The sequence below is a fragment of the Nicotiana tomentosiformis genome, chromosome 4 (genome assembly GCF_000390325.3).
Source record: "Nicotiana tomentosiformis chromosome 4, ASM39032v3, whole genome shotgun sequence".
In the NCBI taxonomy this organism is placed as follows: Eukaryota; Viridiplantae; Streptophyta; class Magnoliopsida; order Solanales; family Solanaceae; genus Nicotiana; species Nicotiana tomentosiformis.
The window spans coordinates 128,206,409-128,228,562 of record NC_090815.1 but is presented as its reverse complement, the minus strand read 5'-3'; the positions used below and the strand labels follow the sequence as shown (position 1 = coordinate 128,228,562).

Here is a 22,154-nt window from a genome sequence, read left to right as displayed (position 1 = left end):
ATAAAACAAAAAAGAAAAAAAATGGTCAAAATCTAATCAAGTCTTAGACAGAACTACGCGGGTCTGATTCTCACCGGATGTGAGATACGTAGGCAAACCTCATCGGTTCTGGCCTCCAATTTTCAAAATCCAAAAAGATATTTTCATTTAATTCCTTCTTTAGAAGTTTTTTATTTTGAGACCAAAAATCCAAAAATATTTTCTTCCTTTTTTTAAAAGTTTTTCTCCCAAAATTCAAAAAAAAATTAAAAACAAATCAAAATCCAAAAAAAATATTTTCTTTTTTTTGAAATTTACAAAAAATAAAAATTCAAAATTCAAAAATATTTTCTTTCTTTTTTAGAAGTCTTTCTTTCACCAATTCTAAAAAAAATCGGAAAACAAAATTGAAAATATTTTCTTTGCTAGGAGATTTTGTCGGATTATTTGTATATGAGTAAAAAAAAGAGTTAGTTTATCTTTTTTATTTTTGATCTTCCCGAACTATACAAGATCTGATTCATGGTCTCTCATGATACGTAGGCAACTCACATCAGGTTCGATCGAATGATTTTGAAAAATAAAGAAGAAGAAAAAAAGAAGATAGAGAGGAAAAGTGTGTTCATTCTAACATACTTGTTATTTTGAAATAAAAGCTGGTTAAAGGTGGTTGGTTTGTTGGTTTGCAATGGTGAATCATGAAAATAATACAGGATCACTCTATCATCTTCTCAACCAAGGGAATAAGCACCGCTATTGTTGATTCGACTAAGGTCACGAAAAGGCAAGTACACAGTTTGGTGGTAAAAACGGAGGTAAATGTTGGCTGACTTCTACCAGTTTTGAGCAACAGGACATGCTCTGCTTGGATGATCTGTGATGATAGGGAGACACCAGAATTCGTCCAAGTCCTTTGGCAAATTAGTTACTGTGAAAGTTCTCATGTTGTAAGTTCTAAAATCCGATAGCCAATATGGGGAGCGGTATGATCACAAGTCAAAATTTGAGTGCTGAATCCATAGCAATAAAAATGGTTGAATGCCGTAGTAATGCTGATGTGCAAGTCTGTGGCTAAGATGTCGCTTAGTAACTGGAAAGTCACTCCTCTTTTATCCATTAAGGAGACATGATAGCTTATTTTGTCGTCTTTTCTTCTTCTTTTTGTGTTATCGGACTTTGCTATCCTTTATTCAATAAAAGAAAACAGTCAGTCATTTTGTGCATAGTTCTTTTCACGCTAGTTCTAGTGACATAACATGCATGCAGAATTTTGGCCAGATCCTACAAAAAATGATTAAGTCTTGAACTAGTTAACTGAGAACAAGACACTTTTGAGGATGGATACATAGTCGAAACACTTTAGAATTAAGCTCGGTTCAAATTTATATGGAACTAGAATAGTCATACCTGCTGGCTTAATAATCTTTACCTTCAAATTATTGTGAAGATCGAGTTTGAGAAAGAATTAATTGAAGGTTGGTAGAAAATTTTATATTAATGGATGAAAAGTGTCTTTTGACCATGACACACCAAGAAGACAGACATGTTCATCAATGTTGTGATCAAGAAAGGATACTATGTTTGGCGTTCTCAAGGCTGGGAGACCTTTTTTCGGCTATCCAAACACTTTATACCCTTTGTTATCCTTTTTGAGCCTCTGTTATTTTCTTTGACCACCCTCTTTTGGAATCAAGTTTAGAGTCAAAAGTCAAAATAAAAATGAAAGAAAAAAAAATAAAAAGAAAAGTTCATGCCCCAAGAGTAAAAACTGGGGCAACTCTTAGAAAATTCAAGTGAAAAAAAAATAAGAAAAGAACAGACAAAGATCCATGCCCCAAGGAAATAAAAGCTGGGGCAACTTATTTTGAAAGAAAAAAAAAAGAAAAGAGAATTAAAGAAAAATAAAATAGAAAGAAAGATAAAAAATAAATAGTTAGGTTAGATGTTTGAACTATGTTTGACCTGGGATATGTAGGCAGTCTTACACGGTTCGATCCAACCAAATAAGAATTCCAAAAAAAAATCGAGTATCTAAAACTAGGGCATGAGTTTGTTTTAGATTTTTTGAAATGGTCGATTCCAAGAGTTGTAAGTGTAAAACCCATCATATTGAGCCTACTTTAAGCCTCTATGCCGTCCTTTCTTTCTAACCATATCCAAAAGCCTTCCAAACAAGACCTCCTGATCAGTTTTGAGAATGCCAAGGGAAATCCGCAATGAGCAATGGTTGTCATATGGAGGACATGGTCATAGTTCTCACTCAAGGAATCAAGAAAAAAAAAAAAATGAGAGTCTTACTAGTGAAAACCCTCACAGGCACTGTAAGATGACGGTAATTAGAGATAAATAAATAAGAAAGTCTTACTAGTGAAAACCCTCACATGCACTGTAAGATGATGATAAGTAGAGATAAATAAATGAGAGAGACTTATTGGTAAAGATCTCTCGGGGCACCACTAGTCGAAAGTAAGTCGTGAAATTGATGCAATGAATTAACACAAACAAGCCCGACTTCAAGGCCCGAAGGAATAACGAAATGAATGATTAGATCAGTTTGATAGATCAGGCCGTTGAATCCAAAATGCATGTCATGATCATTATGGCTAGTTACCTCGTTAAAAAAAACCTTCCTTCTTTCCTACTTGATGAAGGGATATCTTGTAAATATTGTTTCTTCGCATCATTATATCCTTTGCTTTGAGTCAGTCCTTGTCAGAATAAGTAAGAAAGGATTTCAAAATCTGCTACCAGCTTTTTAGTTGCACAAAGCAAATTCTGGCCAGAACATTCAAGATAACATTATCGGAGAAGTAACATGCACACACAGTAGTTATAGTTGACAAGTCTTGAGGATTCGTGCAGTACAAAGGTTCCCCCGAAAGATATTTCTGTCTGCCTACTTGTCAAAAATAAGCAAAGAAAATACCGCAAGATTGATTACGGGTTCCCTATAGTACTAAACAAAGACTATGAAGTGTGCACATCATGCAAAAGGTGCATACCCAGTTGCGATTCTCTCTGACAAACATATTGCTCAAAAAGCAATATATCATTCAAGATATCAGAAAAGGTCACCTAAGTAAAGATCTCCCGTTGGGAAAAGGCTGATTGAGCCACAAATACAATCAGGGTTGGTACAGATGGCAAAAGTCTCTTGAAGGTGACACCTAGTGTAACTGGCACACGTAGTCCCTTAAGCTTAACTCTGCTCACAGTGCTTTCTTTAAGGAAGCGTCTTCCTAAATGATCTTTAAAGGTTATTCTTCTGTTGTCCATTTTATTATCGCCGGAACGCGATCTCTGAAATTCTCATGATATCGACTATTATCAAATCCTTTGTTCAGTAGCCCATACTGATTTCTATTACTCCGGTGGTCTAACTTTTCCTTCTGATAATCACGTTAGAGTCACCAACTCATTTCTCGGAATGGGGATATGACTTTATGGCTTATACTCTTTTATTGTCTCAAGGCATGTAACCTCTTATATTTTCCTTCACTTGACTATAGACAGCTTATAGTTCCGGGTAGAAGTACTCTTCGCTCAGGGTGTTTTATGTAGCTTAACTCAGGTAGAACCTTTTCGCTTAGAGGGATCCAGCTCATATTTTCGAGTAGAAGTTCTCTTCGTTCAGGCTTGTTTTTCGTAGCTTAACCCAAGTAGAACCTTTTCGCCTAGGGAGATCCAGCTCATAGTTCCGGGTAGAAGTACTCTTCGTTCATGATGTTTTACATAGCTTAACCCAGATAGAACATTTTCGCCTAGGGGGATCCAGCTCATAGTTCCGGGTAGAAGTACTCTTCGCTCAGGTTGTTTTATGTAGCTTAACCCAGGTAGAACCTTTTTTGCCTAGGGGGATCCCGCTCATAGTTCCGAGTAGATGTACTCTTCGCTCAGGTTGTTTTACGTAGCTTAACTCAGGTAGAATCTTTTCACCTAGGGGGATCCAGCTCATATTTCCGAGTAGAAGTACTCTTCGCTCAGGCTTGTTTTTCGTAGCTTAACCCAGGTAGAACCTTTTCGCCTAGGGGGATCCAGCTCATAGTTCCGGGTAGAAGTACTCTTCGCTCAGGATGTTTTACGTAGCTTAACCCAGGTAGAACCTTTTTCGCCTAGGGGGATCCAGCTCATATTTTCGGGTAGAAGTACTCTCCGCTCAGGCTGTTTTTCGTAGCTTAACCGAGGTAGAACATTTTCGCCTAGGGTGATCCAGTTCATAATTATGAGAAGAAGTTCTCTTCGCTCTGGTTATTTTACGTAGCTTAACTCAGGTAGAACCATTTCGCCTAGGAGGATCCAACTCATATTTTCGGGTAGAAGTACTTTTCACCCATGCTTGCTTTTCGTAGCTTAACCGAGGTAGAACCTTTTTTCCTAGGGGGATTCATCTCATATTTTCGGGTAGAAGTACTTTTCGCCCAGGCTTGATTTTCGTAGTTTAACCCAGGTAGAATCTTTTCGCCCTGGGGATTCAACGTTTTATCAGTAATACAGGGTGTCAACCCCTGGTTACACTCTTCTCACTAATACACGGTACCAACCCCTAATTACATTCCTTATGGTAATACAGGTACCAACCCCTAGTTACATTCCTCTTCAGTAATACAGGGTACTAACCCCTGGTTACGCCTCCTTTCAGTAATACAGGGTACCAACCCCTGGTTACGCCTCCTTTCAGTAATACAGGGTACCAACCTCTAGTTGCATTCCTTCTAAGTAAAATAGGGTACCAAACCCTGGTTACATTCCTTCTGGTAATACAGGGTACCAACCCCTGGTTATATTCCTCTTCAGTAATATAGGGTACCAACCCCTGGTTACGCCTCCATTCAGTAATACAGGGTACCAACCCCTGGTTACATTCCTTCTGGTAATACAGGGTACCAACCCCTGGTTACATTTCCTTCCAGTAATGCAGGGTACTAACCCCTGGTTACGCCTCCTTTCAGTAATACATGGTACCAACCCCTGATTACATTTCCTTTCAGTAATATAGGGTGCCAACCCCTGGTTATACTCATTTCAGTAATACAGCGTGCCAAACCCTGGTTACACTCCTTTCATTAATACAGGGTACCAACCCCTGGTTACATTCCTTTCGGTAATACACGGTACCAATCCCTAGTTACACTCCTTTCAGTAATACATGATACCAACCCCTAGTTACACTCATTTCAGTAATACATGGTGCCAACCCCTGGTTACATTTCCTTTCAGTAATACAGGGTACCAACCCCTGGTTACACTTTTCTTTCAGTAATACAGGGTACCAACCCCTGGTTACATTTCCTTTTGGATAATACAGGGTACCAACCCTGGTTACGTTCCTTTCCAGTAATACAGGGTACCAACCCCTGGTTACGTTCCTTTCCAGTAATGCAGCGCACCAACCTCTGGTTACATTTCCTTCAGTATTACAGGGTGCCAACCCCTGGTAACACTCCTTTTGGTAACCTAGGGTACTAGCTCGTGGTTGCATATCCTTACATAGCTAGTTTATATTACTGTATTTGTCTTTTTTCAGTAAATTAGATAGTTTATAGCTTTCTCTAATTACTCTCAAAAGTTTCCTAATGCAAACTGGGATAGAAAAATTTTGTTCGTTTTGTTCATCTTTGATGGCTTTGCAGGCCCCGCCGCATAGCACAAGTGACGATTAAAGCTTGCAGTTTCAGTTTTCTCATCACAAGAAAAAAGTCTTTCAATCACAAGATAGTTGGAGTTAGCTTGGATAATGTGTTAGCAGCCCAACTTCTCAAGTTTCATCTTCTCGAAATCTGATCCAGAAAGCAAGCAATCGAAAATGAGCCTTAATCTTTTCTTCAAAGAGCATCAAGATCCAATCTAAGGTCAACATAAGAAAGTAGGTCAAGAATCAAGATTTGACTCCGCGAGACAAATAGATAGGAATTTTGTAACTCTTAGCTTGGAGACATATGTAGTTATCTTCTCTTTTTCTTTTGATGTAAGCAGCAAGTAACGGTAACAACAACAACAGCAATAACAGTAGTCTTAACTCCAGTGTCCGGTAGTCCCAACTACCAAATTTTCCCAAAACTACACGGACCTGATCCTTTTATAGTCAAGGATATGTAGGCAATCTCGGAAGCAAAGTTCGGCCACATTTTTCAAAAATGCTTTCATTAGAGTCATAGGCAAGCAAGAGTTAATCATGGCATTCACTATCTTTGCACGAAAACTTTTCATGTTCTCGAGCAAAGAGGGGCAACTGTGAATACCTAATTTTTGCACGCTCTTCCCAAAAAAAATAGTAATAATAACTTTTGGATGATTTTAGTTGTTTTTTGTTTTTTACCTTTTATTTGTATATTTTAGTTTGTATCTTTAAATTATATATACCAAAAAGATTTTCTTTCTACTTGTACATTTTCTTTAGGACTAAATAAGACTATAATTTCATTAAAGAGAAAAGAGATTGGGCTAATATATTTTAATTAAAATTGAGCCAAAATTGGCCCAAATTTTGAGCCCAATTTGGCCATACCCAGTCCAAAATGGCTGGCCAAGACTTTGTCCAAAACGGCGTAGTTTCATCATCAAACCATATCATTTTATTAAGTAAATCAAGATTAAATCTCATCCATTCATCTCTCCCTCATCCAATAGTGCACAATCAATCTCCCAACTAGGTATTTAAGACTTAGAAATGCTGAAATTTTACCCCCATTTCCCCCATAATTCCTTTCTTCTTCCTCCCTCTTCTCTCTCTCTCTTCTCTCCGCCGTCGCCGCCTGAAATCACCCACCGGCGGCGGACCACCTCCAAACACCTCCAAATTCACACCATGTAATCTCTACAACCTCCTCTTTCTATATCTTCAAACCAATTCCTTCAAAAACCCCTCAAACTCCTTGAAGTTTAGATCTAGAAAACTTTAGTCGCCACTTTTTTGCCCAAATATTTGAAGCTCCGTCGACTATCACCCTCACAATACCTATATCAACGGATAGAGCTCCTCAAAACCTACCTATTAATGTCAATTCCGTTCCGAAAATCCGGCAACTAAAAATCCGGCCAAATTTCGGCCACTTGAATTGTGAAATGGTAAACATACTTATTCTTTTTTTTTCTCTTTGTTTTCATGGCTGGTTTTTTTTTTCCAGATTTTTATTTTGTCTCTTATTAATTATTTTAGTATTAGTTTTTAAAGCTTGAAATGCTAAATTTTCTGTTTTTGCACTTGTTGAAGTAGTAGAATAATTTTGTATTAATAAAAGTGAGGTAGTGAAGGAATATTTGAAAGTATAGGGTACTTGCTTGATTGCTTATTTACTGCTTCAGAGATTTTTTGAGTACAAAACTCAAAAGTCATTTGTTTGGTAAGAAAATATAGACTTTAGGACAGTTTTTGAACAAAAATCTGTCTTTGAATAGTGAAGAGCAGATTTTGGTTGAAATACTCTCTTTTGGACAAGATTGAACAAGAAAGTCTTGCCCTTTGAATTTTAGAGCAGATTTTGTGAAACAATCTGTCAAAAAAGACTGATTTTTAATCATGAATGCATGGTTTCTTCTCCTATAAAAGATACATCCTCTATCACTTAGAAAAAAAAGAAGGATCTGGAGAGTTGCTTAAAGACATATCTGTGAGAAAAATCAGCAACTAAATACATATAGCAAGCTGAAACTTCATAGCTTTGTGAGTATTAGTTGAGTGCAAAAACTTTGAGAAAAATAGAAAGATCCCTTAGCCAATTTGTGAAGTTGATAGCTACTGGTTTCAAGCATCTTTGTTGAGTTTTCTCGGTTGTCTTAACACTTGAGTTGTTGTTGTTTCTATCTTATTTGCTGTTGAATTTCTGTTGCTACACTACTGTATTTTATTATTCTACAAACCAGATAACTTTCAAATTCATATATTGCAGATTCTTGATGATAATAAGAAGGATTTGATCCGAGTTTGGTTGATGGAACATGTTAAGATCTGATTTTTGTTTCGAGATGAATGTTATATCAATGTTATCATCATGTAAATCTGTTAAAAATTAGTTAAATTATCTTTTTCTCTTTATATATGTGATTGAAATTGCATCCCTTTACTTAGTTTAAGAAAAAGATAAAGACCTCATTTTTAACAGTGATCTTTGTTGAAATTCATATGCCAAAGAAACGTTTTCTCTTTTCCTTCTGCTCCATCTCATGCTTTTTAACTTTCTTTTGTCTTTTACTTGCCTATTTTTACTATATTTGTTTCAGTTTCTTTTGAATGTAATTAACAGCTTTGAATCGTAATAGATTAATAGAGTGGGGTCATGAAGACTAGATTCAAGAATTATTTTACTCTTTTAATAATTATCTAGTCTAATCACTTTCAAATAAATTAATCGTTAGGCAAACTTTAGGTGCGAATATTAGAAATAATTTTCTTAAAATATTTAGCCTATACTATTTAGTACTTTTTAAAAAACAAATAACAATAGTAAGAATCAAGCTTTAGGTACGCCTAATATCCACTAGTTATCTGTATATGGTTATAAAGAAATTTATCTTTTCACAATACGGATGAACAAATTTTATTTTTTCAATAATCTAAACCCTCAAAGCATTTTTTTTTAATAAAGATAAATAATTTCGTCTTAACCAATGTCGGGAAGAGTCGCTTCGGAATAAAGACATAAATAAAATGACAAAGTTGTGAGGACGCGTCTTGTTTTTAATTCTTTCAAATAAATAAAAGTTTGTTATATAATTAACTTCCAGTATGCTCCAATTTTGGATACGACGCACGAACTAAGGTCGGGGATATTCGTCTTGGTTAGTGTAAGCTAGGGTCGGGATACTCGTCCTAGTTTGAGATTAATAAAGTCATCAACAATAAAAGCGGACATAAGTAAAACATGAAAAATCAAATAAAGCACAGATTATCCAAAAATTAATTCAAGCCAATTTTAGTCAATAAAAGCGACCGTGCTAGAACTACGGGACTCAGGGAATGCCTTACACCTTCTCCCCGGTCAACAGAATTTCTTACCCGAACTTTGTTTTCGCAGACCAATAATAATAGAGTCAAACCTTTCTTTGACTAGGGATTCAAATAAAAGGTGACTTGGAACACCCAAAAATCAATTCCAAGTAGCGACTCTGTAAATAAAATAATCACTATTCAAATTTATCACTTTAATTAAAAAAAACTCTTTAATCCACAATCCATAACATACTTTATCTTTTGGGGGTAAAAAAGAGGTGTGACAGGTTATATGGATTAATTCTTCTATAATGGGTCCGAAAAGTGAATAGATCCAAGGCCATTGCGATGTTTAGAGCTTACAGATAAGAGGAAAATTGGGCTAAACTCATTTTGGTGTTTGCAAGGCGGAGCAAGCTTTTCGATTACGGGTTTGGTGGAACCCAATAATTCTTAAGAAATCTGCTGAACACATACTAATTATTAAATAAAAATTTAATAATTTAAAAAGATTGAAATCTCAAACCTATAAATTTAAAATTCTGATTCTGTTTTTCAATTTCGGTTTTTCGGTTTTTGGGTTTTTTCCGGGTAAAGTCTTCATAACATAAAATATGCAACATGTGCTCCAAATATTTCTTAAGTCCTAGTAAAATACAACTATATAATATATTTTTCAAAAAACTAACACAATAATATAAGATAAGTCATAGCATTATACTAAAATTATCAATCAAACTTTCAGTTCAAGTTATAAAAAAGCACAATTAAGAGTGTGCTGATCAATGCATATAATTTTCAACTTAAGTATGAATTAATTATCTGTTTTTCTTAAAGTCTACATGACAGTAAAAATATTACGAACACATTACACTATACAATTCGAATATATTAAAAAGACATAATCAAATAAAAGAATTGTTTAACTCACCCAAATAACTATCTTTATTTTACCAAAGGTGTCTGAGATTTTCGATTCAATGGCGGCAAGTAAATTGTAGAGTCACCAGATATTCCTACCGAATACTGAATATTCCTTCCACCTGCTTATATCATAACCACACTATCGCCACGTAAATCAAAGCTGTGGGTACTTTTACCTATACGTGGAGCTCCATTTCAATTAAAACCATAAACATAATCAGTCAAATAAAATAAATTTTGAAAAAATTAAGAGAAACCAACAAGCTCTCTTGAGCTTCAATTCAAATAAAAAAAAATGGGTATGAAGCGGGTTTGTACTGGATTTTTATGTTTACTTACAGTCTTGATTTTGAGTAGCAGTGTTCAGTTATGTGATGGTGGAATTACCAGTAATTATGTGAGAAAATATAATTCTAATGTTGATATGCCATTAAACAGTGATGTGTTTCGAGTTCCACCTGGTTACAATGCTCCCCATCAGGTTCTTCTACTCTTTCCTCGTCTTTTTAAGTTCTGTATTCTTACTTCAAGTTTAAATCCCTCTGTATGAGCTTAGCAAAGTATAATCCAGCTTGGATAAAGATTAATTTAATGATTGTAATAATTTGATCGTCAGTATAAAAATAGTGATCTGGGATTGAGGTGTAATTGATTAAATTGTTGATTCCTATTTTCAAGCTTCTGTCTTTTTTGGTTCCTAACTTACACAACAAAATTCTTTGTTTAGCTAACTGAAGTCAACAATCAGTTTTGTGGGGGAATATTTTGAACCTCTTAAGTACTATATTTTTTTAATCGTAATAGTGAAATAATTGTTGTTTCGAAGAAGTTTAGCTGAATTCTAATAAAAGGTTTTTCAGAAAGAAAAAAAATGCTTTCTGGGAGACTGGGACTATACTTTCTGTAAATATCACAATTTTGTTCCTTCTAGATAAACCCAAATCTTCTTTGAAAGTTGACTCCTATTCTGTTTCCTTTTAGTGTCTCCACAGCTTTGTTGTGTTTAGCATCCACACATCTTTGATGTATCTCATTGTTTCTTGAATGTCATTCCAATGAAATATGAAAATGTAGTACTAGAACCCTACTTTGTGAGATTACACTGGGTTTGTTGTTGTTGTTGTTGTCGTCGTCGTCATTTAGAGCGGATATTATTGGCGTTGCTTTATGCCACCTTGTGTATTTTGGTTTTGCTCATCCGGTGAAGTGAATGTGGATCTTGAAGGTTTATATAACACAAGGGGATCTTGAAGGAAAGGGTGTGATTGTGTCTTGGACCACACCTGATGAGCCTGGCTCAAATTCAGTCCTCTATTGGGCCGAAAATAGCAATGTTAAGAGCTCTGCTGAGGGCTTTGTTGTTAGCTACAAGTATTACAATTACACTTCCGGATATATACATCACTGTACCATCAAGGATCTGGAGGTACGGTGTAATTCTATATCCACACGTTGACCTCAAATACATCTTATGGTGCATGTTTTTCACTCACCCCCTTTTGTACTAAATAATACAAGTTCTTAAGAAAACTATATTTTGTTCTTGTTGCAGTTTGATGCAAAGTACTATTACGAAGTGGGGTTAGGAAATACAACCAGACAGTTTTGGTTTGTAACTCCTCCAAAACCTGGACCTGATGTTCCTTATACATTTGGTCTCATTGGTAACGTCCCAATTACTACTTACATTTTCTTTTAATTCTGGTGGGTGAATCGTTAATTTAGATGTTCTCTCAAATTACTTCCATTTTTAGGATCAGGTCCCTCGAGATGGTGATGTCATATTTCCTTCATTTTAGGCCATGTAGCTTGGACTTACGTTAGTTTAGCTTAGGCTCATTCTGTATATTGAACAGGGGATCTTGGTCAGACCTATGACTCCAATAGCACACTGACTCATTATGAGTTGAACCCTCTAAAGGGCCAAACGATTCTCTTTGTCGGTGACCTCTCTTATGCTGATAATTATCCGTTTCACAACAACATACGATGGGACACATGGGGGAGATTTATCGAGAGAAGTGCAGCATATCAACCCTGGATTTGGACAGCCGGAAATCATGAACTTGATTTTGTTCCTGAAATTGTAAGCATCCTATTCATAACTATCTAGATAATGACAGTTTCTAAGCATGTATTTCTAAATATTTTGCCAAATCGGTTTAGCTTAGAAGACTTAAGAATACATGGCTTAATTGAAAATTTCTTAGAAGAGAAAAGGCATTATGTAAAATATATTAACTTTATAGGAACAATGATAACTGACTTATCTTCTTCACACTTGTTGTTCTTAGTGATAACTGGGTAATGCTATAGTCACTTCATTGCAGGGCGAATCCAAACCTTTTGTACCTTACAAGCACCGATTTTCTACACCTTACAGAGCATCAGACAGTACTTCTCCGCTTTGGTACTCTATAAAGAGAGCTTCAGCCTATATTATTGTCATGTCTTCTTATTCAGCTTTTGGTAAGAATTTAGCATGTGATAAAACTATGTAGTTTTTAACATGATAAACGCATAGAATGTACTTTCCCCTGCATTACTTGATAATTTGATGAAGCTATAGAAAATATAGTTTTAACTAAATAATAGTATTAGGAAAGTAAACGCTTAATACTCTATAACTGAGATCTTATGATTGATGGTAGCAAGAGAAAAGAAGATTATGTGACTGTATTGTCCAAAATTTATGGGATTAAGGAAAATACGAATCCACATACCTATGTTATTCAGGGTTAATCACCATTTGGATAAGCAAGTAAGCTGGATATTTGAGCAGATCTTCCAATGAAGTGTTCGAGGGACACTGCTATGTTGAAGAACTTGTGACTAAACTCTTCATTTTACTTTTGTGGATAGTGGTGAATTTTAGTTTCTCCTGTTGTCTTTCTTTTTAGGTACATACACTCCTCAATGGAAATGGTTAAAGAATGAGTTGCCTAAAGTTAACAGGAGCGAGACACCATGGCTCATTGTACTCATGCATTGTCCTATGTATAGTAGTTATGTACATCACTATATGGAAGGGGAAACAATGCGAGTCATGTATGAACCATGGTTTGTGAATTACAAGGTGGATGTCATCTTCGCTGGTCATGTTCATGCCTATGAACGATCAGTAAGTCTCCGCATGCCATACATGTAATCATGGTCTAAAATTTAACAGCTTCCCTAAGTCTCTGATTAACTAATGTCGTTGGTATATCTGGTCTCAGGAGCGGGTATCAAACGTTGCTTACAACATCATAAATAGGAAGTGCAGTCCTGTCAGGGACGAGTCTGCCCCCATGTATATTACCATTGGAGATGGAGGAAATCAAGAGGGATTAGCTACAGAGTATGCTTCAAATACAAGAACATTATTTAGCTGGTCAAATTAAATATGAATTGCTTAAGATTGAAAATCATAGAGAAGAGATGATCCTATATCTTACCTAATGCCTTCATTTGCTGCAGGATGACACAACCACAGCCAAGGTATTCCGCCTATCGAGAAGCAAGCTTCGGTCATGGGATATTGGATATCAAGAACAGAACACATGCCTATTTTGGTTGGCATCGTAACGATGATGGATATGCTGTTGAAGCAGACTCGCTATGGCTTCTTAACAGATACCGGAAACTGGAGGAACCATCTGTAGCTCTGTCGTGAAATGAGATTGCCTCTTCATAGCATTACTCAAACCGTGTCGACGAACTAGAAGGTTGTGAATGATGAGAGACTACTTGTGAGCAATGCTATATTCAACAGATCATTTCCAGAAAGTTTTCAATGTTAATTTACTCTTGGAAAGTATGCAAAAATGATGCACTCTCAGCGTGTCATTTATACTTTGGCAGTGATCATATGTGCATATTTAGACTTGTAAAAATATAATGTATTTTGTGCTACTATCCGGTTTTCATTTTCCGGTGGTCTAGAACCTGGATATTTGGATTTGGGGAGCACAAATGTTTTTGTTAAGAGTGGAATAAAGGGTTGTTAGGAGGACTGGAGGTGACTAACAGGGGCGGCTATGTCGTGAAATTTAATACGAGGCCTAAATTTTTAAAAGGAAGTTAACGATATATTTTTATTTGAAATTTAATTTTCTAGCTTTTTGAGATATAAAGTTGTTAATGATCTTTTTTATAATCGATTTTTTTAATAATTCTTTTTCAATTGATATTATAGACAACTCATTTAGTCTTTCTTGAGATATTGTTGAGTTTAGATGAGATATTATAGAGCAATAGAAGTGTATAACTATTGAACGGTTAAAAGTATTCTTGAACACTTAAACTAATAAAATCTTGGAGAAAGAATGTGAGTAAGAATAATAAAGAGAAAGACAAAAATACATGGGGGTTTTGAATATGAAGAGACTAGGAAAAAAGAAATATTGACTTGAACAAATTAAGAAATGGAGAGTAAAATTTTTACACGTTATCCAATGAAGGAGTAAAAAATAAAAAATTATATATATATATAGAGAGAGTTTTCTTTTCTTTTATATTAAAAACTCTATTTTTATATTAAAAATTTAAATATTATTTTTTAAACACCTATAAACTTAATTTTTTTAAAATGGAGCTCCCAAATTTGGGGCCTAAAGAAAGCATAAGCCTTAGTCCTTACCTCTTAACATTAGAGACGCCTATGACTAATTGACTATAGACTCAATGGTGATTATAATAAAATTTTCTCATTAATTTATAGGCCAATCAAATTGAAGATCTTTTCTGATTGACATCGTAGGTGAGACATGATCTTTTCTGATTAACTAATTGACTATACATGCAATGATGATATTGCAACTTATTAGTCTTCAAGCTAGAATTTAACACATAAGCAAAAAAAAAAATATTTTATTTGCAAGCGCTAATTGAAAAAAAGACATGTCCAATAGAAAATGCTATGTATACAGGAGACGCCTATATTTGAAGTAAGAACTACTGATGGCATAAATGACGTAATAAATGAAAAAGTCTATAGCTGAATAGGAAAACATGAAAAAGACTATAATTTGTATTAGTGTCCATATTTATACTACTTAATCAACCTGATAATTCGATAAAAATAGCAAGGACTAGCCAGTTTTCGAACTGGTAATTCAAAAATAGTCAGGGTTTGCAAAGTCATTGAAAAATAAAAATTATTTTGCTGCAACACGGACCGGTCCAGCATAATATACTGGAGATTGGTGCACCTGTGTATGAACTTACAGCATATTATGCTGGAACTCCAACACGCAGAAAGCTCCAGTATAATATACTGGAGATTGGAGCACATGTGTATGAACTTCCAGCATATTATGTTGGACCGGTATATTATAATGGAAATCCAGTATATTATGCTGGAATATTTTCCGGATTTTGAACAGTATTTTCGTTCAGATTTATCTTTACAAGAAAAGTTATTAAATTTCGATTATTTTTTAAACTGTAGCTATTTTTCAATTACAACTTGTAAATATGGCTATTTTTTAATTTCTCCCGATAATTCGTAAGCTCCCGAACCACTCCATAAGAAAAAGAAAGAAAGTGATAAATAGAAACAGTCAAACCTGGTTCTACAGACCCGCTTTTGTATCTATACCCGATTTTGAGGTCACAATTGAACATATACTCACTTTGTAAAATATTTTGCAAGCCTACCCACTTTACGATCAACTTCAAATTTATCGAGTCTGAAGTTAAAAAAAAATTAGTCTGAAGTGAAAAATTTACACTTCAGATGCACTTAATACCAAATAGGTCTGAAGTGCAACCAATGGTTTCATGCACTTAAGTCCAATAAGTCTGAAATGAAAAATTGTACTTCAGATGCACTTAAGGCCAAAAGGTCTGAAGTGCAACAAACGTTTTCCTTCACTTAAGACCAATAAGTCTAAAGTGAAAAATTGCACTTCAAATGCACTTAAGGCCAAATAGGTCTGAAGTGTAACCAATGGTTCCATGCACTTAAGGCCAATAAGTCTGAAGTGAAAAATAGCACTTTAGATGCACTTAAGACCAAAAGGTCTGAAATGCAACAAACGTTTTCCTACACTTAAGGCTAAGGGTGGCAAGTGGGTCGGTCCGGGATCGGGACCGACCCGGGACCGCGGACCAAACGGGCCAGGACCGGTAGAACCGATTTTAATTGGCCTAGGGACCGGGACCGTTTGGACCGCTAGGAACGGGGACCGGACCGGTCCCTTGGCGGGCCAAACAGTCCCAATGGTCAAATTTAAAATAAAAAATAAAAAATAGTCGTTGGGCTGTCAAAAATAGCCGTCGGCTATTTACAAAATAGCCATTTAACCCCACAACTTTGTTTTAACTCCAAACTTTTTATAATTACACTTTTTCCTATTTTCAACTATAAATACCCCCTCATTCTTTTATTTTTCTTATAAAATCAATATTAATCTATCACAATCTCTCTCTAATTTTCTTCTATTCTTGCTACTATTGCTTACTTTATTGTTACAATTTGTGAAAAAATTGTGAAGTTAGTGAATTGAAGTCTTTCTAAGTCTTCAACGAGAATCAATTTTCAACAAGTTATTTGTCAATTCGGTAAACTCGTTCCAACTCTTAAATTTTAATATTATAGTTATGTTTGTTTTATTTATTTGCTATTACTTGATTTATTAAGATGACTTTCTTAAAAAAACTTTTTTAGTAAATATAAGGGAAAATCCAAGAGTGGCGAATCTAGTGGTCATGTTGTTCCTCCTCCCCTGCCCCCGGCTCTCTAAACCAAACCCCATATCTGTCCTACACCTGCTATTTTTGATTGCGGTAATAGTTTATTACAATTTATCGAGAGTCAATTTTGCCTAATATTGCACCCGATGAACAATTAGACCATGAATTAATGAATACTGTTTATTCTAATAATTATAATATTATTGATGAAAATGATGATGAGGAAATTGATCTTGATGAAACTCAACCGGATGATGATACACCCACTAGTCCTGCTCCTGATGTTAACCTAACTAGTGATAACCCTGCTAATCCAAATGATGCCCCATCTGATACTCATGTTACCGCCCCTACTTTTTCTAGACAACCTATCAAACGGACGAAAACATCTCTTGTTTGGCCATTTTTTACTCAACTAGCTCCAGAAAATAAGGCTAAGTGTAAAACTTGTGGTACGGAGTTAACTTTTAAAATTTTTGGATCGCGGGGGGAGAGGGGGAGGAACTTTAGCTAGACACATAAAAAAACACCCTCAAGATAGAATCAGATATGAACGTCTGAAAGCTTTGGCCGAGGGAAAAAGTGTACCTAGTCCTACTCAGGTTGATCCTAGTCCCGACTCAAATCAATTTCAACCGAAAATTAACACTATTACAGGTGATATTTTATATTATGATCCAAAAAAAAATTCGGGAAGAATTGGCAAAAATAGTAAATGTTATGTGCTTATCCTATAGTTTCCCTTCTGACCCTAATTTTAATTATAATTTTTTTTTAAAAAAAATTAATATTTTTAGCCATTGGGCCCACTTAGCCCGTTTAACCCGGGACCATGAGTTCGTGATCCCGGGCCGGTTCCTAAAAAAGAACCGTTTGGCCCATTTAGTTAGGGACTGACTCGAGACCGGGACCAGAACCATTTGGATCGACCCACTTGGCCCATTTAGGGCCCGGACCGGCCTACATGCCACCCCTACTTAAGGTCAATAAGTCTGAAGTGAAAAATTGCACTTCAGATGCACTTAAGGCCAAAAGGTCTGAAGTGCAGCTAACAATTCAATGCACTTAAGGCCAAATAGGCCTGAGTGCAAATTGCCCAGAAACAGAAATTTGTTTTTCGAATAATAATAATTCAATATACGATTTAATACCTAAATCTACTTTAAATGAGCTCAAATTTGAAACATAACCTTCAAATACCATCAAGAACAAACCTCAATCATCAATTTGTCAAAACAACAATAAATCTAACAAACCCATTTTGCAATTAAGAAAAAGAATGAAGTAGAAACCCTAAGCAATAGCAAAAAATAAAGTGTCATAACAGCTCACCACTGTAAAAATCATAAACTACCTTAAAATATGTTCACAAACACCATATACAATCACTGTCACCCGAAAAAGAAGAAGAAAGTGGATATAGGTTAAATGGGGCTACCAAATAGGCGCCCGTGCAATTAATTTGTCCGTAGCCCATATCTTTTACTGCACCGGCCCAACTTCTGGAAATTCTTAGAAACTCTTTCAGTCGTTCAAACTTGTCCGAACTATGCTTTCGTTGTCTGCGGTGCTTGCTTGCCTCCTGGAATCATCAAGCTCTGGTAAATTTCATACTCAAATCTCTCCACATTTCCTCAGTAAGTCTTTAACTCTGATTATTTTACATACTCCAATGTCAAAGGAACAAAGTTGAAGCTTGATCCCCTGTAGAATACTAGCCGTTTTTTCTTTTTCAAAAAAAATGTATCATTCGAGCGTCTTTTCTGTACATATTAGGGCAAGATGAGATTAGCATTTGGTTCCCCTAATTGAGGCTATAACTTAGCGTCTTCACTTAAATTGCCACTCAACACCAGAGGCACAGCCATGATTTTAAGCTTATGTGTTTGGGATTTTAATTGTTTTAAGTTACTGGGTTTTAAAATAGTAATTTATACATATTCAATAGATTTTTTAAAATAAATACATGATTTGAACCAAAGCTATTGGGTTCGGCCGAACCCGCCCGTAGCTCTCTTGCTCCGCCCCTGCTCAACACTGTCTCCCCTCGAAAGGCAGATAGCATAAGAAAAAGACACCTGATGCTCTGAATACTATGATTCTAACTGAACTCAATCTCTTAGAATTCATAATCCACATTTCCCCACTAATAGCCTATTTGACTAAGCTTATAAAATCATAGCGTTTCTCAAAAATATACTTTTGGCAATAAACAGTCTGTGTTTGACTACTTAATTTGAAAAATATTACTTTTGAGCAGTAATTAGTATTTGGTTGAGCTTTTATACCGTGCATTTCAGTATATTTTTCTCAAAAATACTTTTGGGGAGAAGCTAATTTCTTATGCTTCTCAAAAACTGCTGCTCCCGCTCAAAAGCACTTTTTATCCTTCTTAAATCTTGGCCAAACACCTTAACTTTAGAAAAAAATACATTTGGCAACAAAAAAAAGGACGTTTGGCCAAAAAGAAGCGTGAACAAATAGGGTATAACTCTTTCACTCTTAATATTTTACATACTCTTTAGTTGTTCGATTAATGTCGAGGATGGTGAATTGGGCCTCTTTGTTGTACAGATTAGGGCAAGTTGAAAAGCAAATAGCAGAAGAAAAAGGCACTTTCTGCTCTGTTCTAACCGTAAGAATCAGCATGAGTACCCAAGGTATACAATATAATTCTCTCCATCTTTTTTTTTTTTTTGGATACTAAATTCTAAATTCTTCTAACAGATAGAAAGAGAGCTGATGTTGAAGGGGGCAAACAAGATAGAATCAGTGATCTTCCAAGACACATTTTAGCTAGTATCGTTGAGCTCTTGCCACCTAAAGATGGTGCAAGAACTTGTGTCTTGTCCAGAAAATGGAGATTTATTTGGGTCATGGTTCCAAGTCTGTTGCTGTATGACCACTTCTTTGATAGCTTAGCAGTACAAACTCCAGCTTTCTTCAAACAAACAGTAGATGAGATTCTCTTACTCCGCCTTGGAGACATTCTAAATTTTGACCTTCAAATTCCAGTAGCACTTTCGACCTCATATGCAGATATCGATAGATGGATGCTTTATGTCCCCAGAAATGGTGTCAAGGAGCTATCTCTTTTACTGACTGTTTATAGTACTTATAAAAGCATTCTTATATATTTAATTGTCCAACCGTGACATCTTTGTACTTCTGCAACGGTGTCTTCAAACCACCTAATTCTTTTCTTTGCTTTCCAAATCTTGAAACCTTCCACCTGGAAGGAGTAACCATTATGCCAACCACAAGCACTGAGTGTTGTGTTATCAAAGCCCCCTGTCTTGTCTGTTTGGACTTGTTACACTGTGATGGTACTCAATACCTGAACATTGTTTCACCATCGTTGGAGTTATTGTCTGCTCATGATGTTCACTATCTCATGCTAAATTGCTTTATGAACTGTAAAAAATTGAGAGTATTAATCCTTAGATATGACAAAGTGGTGGATAATCTGATTCATGATGAAAGATCAACTTTGGAAAAGCTTCTTTTTAGCTTGGCACCTACAATTGAGGAACTTAATTTGGATTCATTTTTCCTCGAGGTAAGAAACAGACAATTTATTTACTTGGATATCTTGTAGTGATGTGTTTCTTATTATTTTATTTCTCCAAAGCCTTGTGGTGCAGATACGGTTCCTAAGATGCGTTCTCGCGCGCTCAACTGCTTGTGGCATCTATCATTCTATGTGGACTTTGACAAATTCAGTCCAACTTCTGGCGCTCTACAGTTAATTAAGAGTCTCCCCAAATTGAGTGAACGTGACATTACAGTAAGTAATGAAAAATTATGTGGTCATACACTAGATACATGTGTGAGTTTGGTTCATTTTTGCAACTTCATATATGTGAAACTCAGAAGCTCAAATAACTTTGTATTTATTTTACACCATTAGGTCCATTCTACCAGCGACAATGCTGAAGCAGTTTCAAAATATTTGAACACACCAGCCTGCTTGGACCGATCGCTCAACAAGCTCAAACGTGTGGTCATACGTTGGTTTAAGGGTTCAAAAACTGAACTGTTTTTTATAAAGTTATTGCTTGCTCGCACTCCATCTTTGGTAAGGATCATAATTAAGCCATTGAGAGACTTTTGTTCCTGCGAAGAAAGTAATATCACCACAAAGTTGACGAGTTTTCCGCGTGCATCTCCAGAGGCTGAGATTTTTATTCTGATGCATGTCTTAACATACCAATCTCAAGTTCCAGCCAACAATTAGGGTAATGTTTTTGGACCCTTTTCTTTCCTAAAATATGGTCATATATGCAGGAAACTGTAAAAATAATTTATTTGCCCACATTGGTTATGAAAAGATTTCCAAATTGTTTATAATAGTCGTGAACTACTTTGCTTGTTACTGTAAAGTTTTAAGTTGTTTACTTGAAGTCTTCCCCAGTACAAGTTTAGTCATTCATGCTTTGCTTCGATTATAGCCAAAGATTCAAAATTGTTATAACCAAATTGAATCTATTTATATTTTTATGTAGAGGTTTGTCTTCCTTACTATGTCACCACTATGTTTAAGGCTATGGCTTTACAATATGTAGCAAACTAGTAGAGCTTGACTAGCATTGCCCATGATCTCAGTTATAGATTCTTGGTTTGATTCAAGATTTATTAAAAGCTTCCATGAGTAAATCTTGCCGAGTCAGTAAACACCATTATTAAGTTATACTAATTTTCTGGTTTACTATAAAATGCACTGGTTCTTTAGCGAAAAATAAATCATGTATCATTGCAAAAAGGTACCCCAAGTACACAAATCTTATCTTTGATGCTGATTCTGCTATAGCTCTCCACCTGCATTGCACAAGAGGACCAATTTTATTAAGCTAACATATTTTTAAATATTCTTTATTAGCAAAAAAATGATTTTCTAGTGTTCAAGTAATGGATTCGTTGTTGTTAGTTTACAGATATGTATAGTGTAGTCTTGTCCCACATTGAAAGAGGAGTAATATCTCCTTGTAGTGTATAGCTATAAATAGGGACCTCTTGTATTGTATTTATCATCAAATATCAATAACATATTTTCTCCCGTGCCTTCTCACATGGTATCAGAGCATTAGTGAGAAAAGATCGTTGTGCGTCATTCCAGCGTTAACCGGAAAGAAAGAACTTAGTCATCGTGTAATTTTTTCGGTGACCTAAGGCTTGTCTAAGTGAAAGTCACTTTCTGTCAGTGTTGTGCTAAAACCAACACCACCACGAGGTAGATCACCCTCCGACGACCAACCCCTGAAATTTCATCCGGCAGAAAAGCCGCCACGCTCCTCCACGCGCCGGCAACAACTTTTTCGGCGAGGATTCTGGCCATTTTTTCGCGAAGCTTCTTCAGGACAGTGTGCTCTTCTCAAAATTCCGAACCTACCCATCTAATTCAAATCAAATTCCGACCACTTTTATATTTTTGCGGCGTGAACAGTGACCTTTCCGGCCATTTTTTGAAAACATTTCTTCAGGACAGCTTGCTCGCAAAGGAATTCTGAGTCTATCCATCCCGGTTACGACAAACTTCGATAACTTTAGAATTTTTCGGCGAGGTACAGTGTTTCCGGCGTGAACAGTGTTTCCGACGCAGAACAGTGTTTTGTTTTTCTGCTGTAAACAGTGTTTTTCAAGCTATTTC

The 22,154-nt window shown here is 35.8% G+C and overlaps 2 protein-coding genes and 1 long non-coding RNA gene across 7 annotated transcripts in view; all 3 read left to right on the top strand.

Annotated features, from left to right (window-relative positions):
• The first annotated feature begins 6,663 nt into the window (after positions 1-6,663).
• LOC104104819 (uncharacterized) lies at positions 6,664-8,077 on the top strand. The gene is made up of 2 exons (XR_004509265.2): positions 6,664-7,044; positions 7,866-8,077. It is a non-coding gene; the product is annotated as an uncharacterized lncRNA (long non-coding RNA).
• Positions 8,078-9,948: 1,871 nt separating this feature from the next.
• Positions 9,949-13,823, top strand: LOC104104820 (purple acid phosphatase 2-like). 2 transcript variants are annotated; one of them, XM_009613003.4, is made up of 8 exons: positions 9,949-10,310; positions 11,055-11,255; positions 11,382-11,493; positions 11,686-11,915; positions 12,160-12,298; positions 12,730-12,950; positions 13,048-13,169; positions 13,289-13,823. In XM_009613003.4, the coding sequence occupies exons 1-8, from the start codon at positions 10,125-10,127 to the stop codon at positions 13,482-13,484; spliced, it is 1,407 nt and encodes a 468-aa protein (XP_009611298.1). In that variant the 5' UTR covers positions 9,949-10,124; the 3' UTR covers positions 13,485-13,823. The 2 variants fall into 2 exon arrangements, with proteins under 2 accessions (XP_009611298.1, XP_018629180.1); XM_018773664.3 differs by lacking the exons at positions 12,730-12,950; positions 13,048-13,169 and having other exon boundaries at positions 9,991-10,310; positions 13,289-13,324.
• A 4,206-nt stretch (positions 13,824-18,029) lies between these two features.
• The window catches only part of LOC108944382 (uncharacterized), a 67,719-nt gene continuing 63,594 nt past the window's right edge, over positions 18,030-22,154 (top strand). The window contains exons 1-5 of one of the 4 annotated variants that reach the window (XR_011415644.1): positions 18,030-18,144; positions 19,082-19,167; positions 19,235-20,066; positions 20,152-20,294; positions 20,418-20,745. Coding sequence is in view for 2 of the 4 variants with exons in the window: in XM_070200239.1 (XP_070056340.1) it covers positions 19,758-20,066 (309 nt within the window). In the remaining 2 variants the exon portion in view is untranslated. Of the gene's footprint in view, positions 18,145-19,081; positions 19,168-19,234; positions 20,067-20,138; positions 20,295-20,417; positions 20,746-22,154 lie in introns of all 4 variants that reach the window. The other 3 variants (XR_011415643.1, XM_070200239.1, XM_070200240.1) reach the window with 3 other exon arrangements.

Excerpts from the sequence above, each read along its gene's own strand:
- LOC104104820 (XM_009613003.4), top strand. The coding sequence starts at position 10,125 with ATGGGTATGAAGCGGGTTTGTACTGGATTTTTATGTTTACTTACAGTC. Across the intron at positions 11,494-11,685 it reads TTATACATTTGGTCTCATTG|GGGATCTTGGTCAGACCTAT; the intron begins GTAACGTCCCAA and ends TATATTGAACAG. Across the intron at positions 12,951-13,047 it reads TTCATGCCTATGAACGATCA|GAGCGGGTATCAAACGTTGC; the intron begins GTAAGTCTCCGC and ends ATCTGGTCTCAG.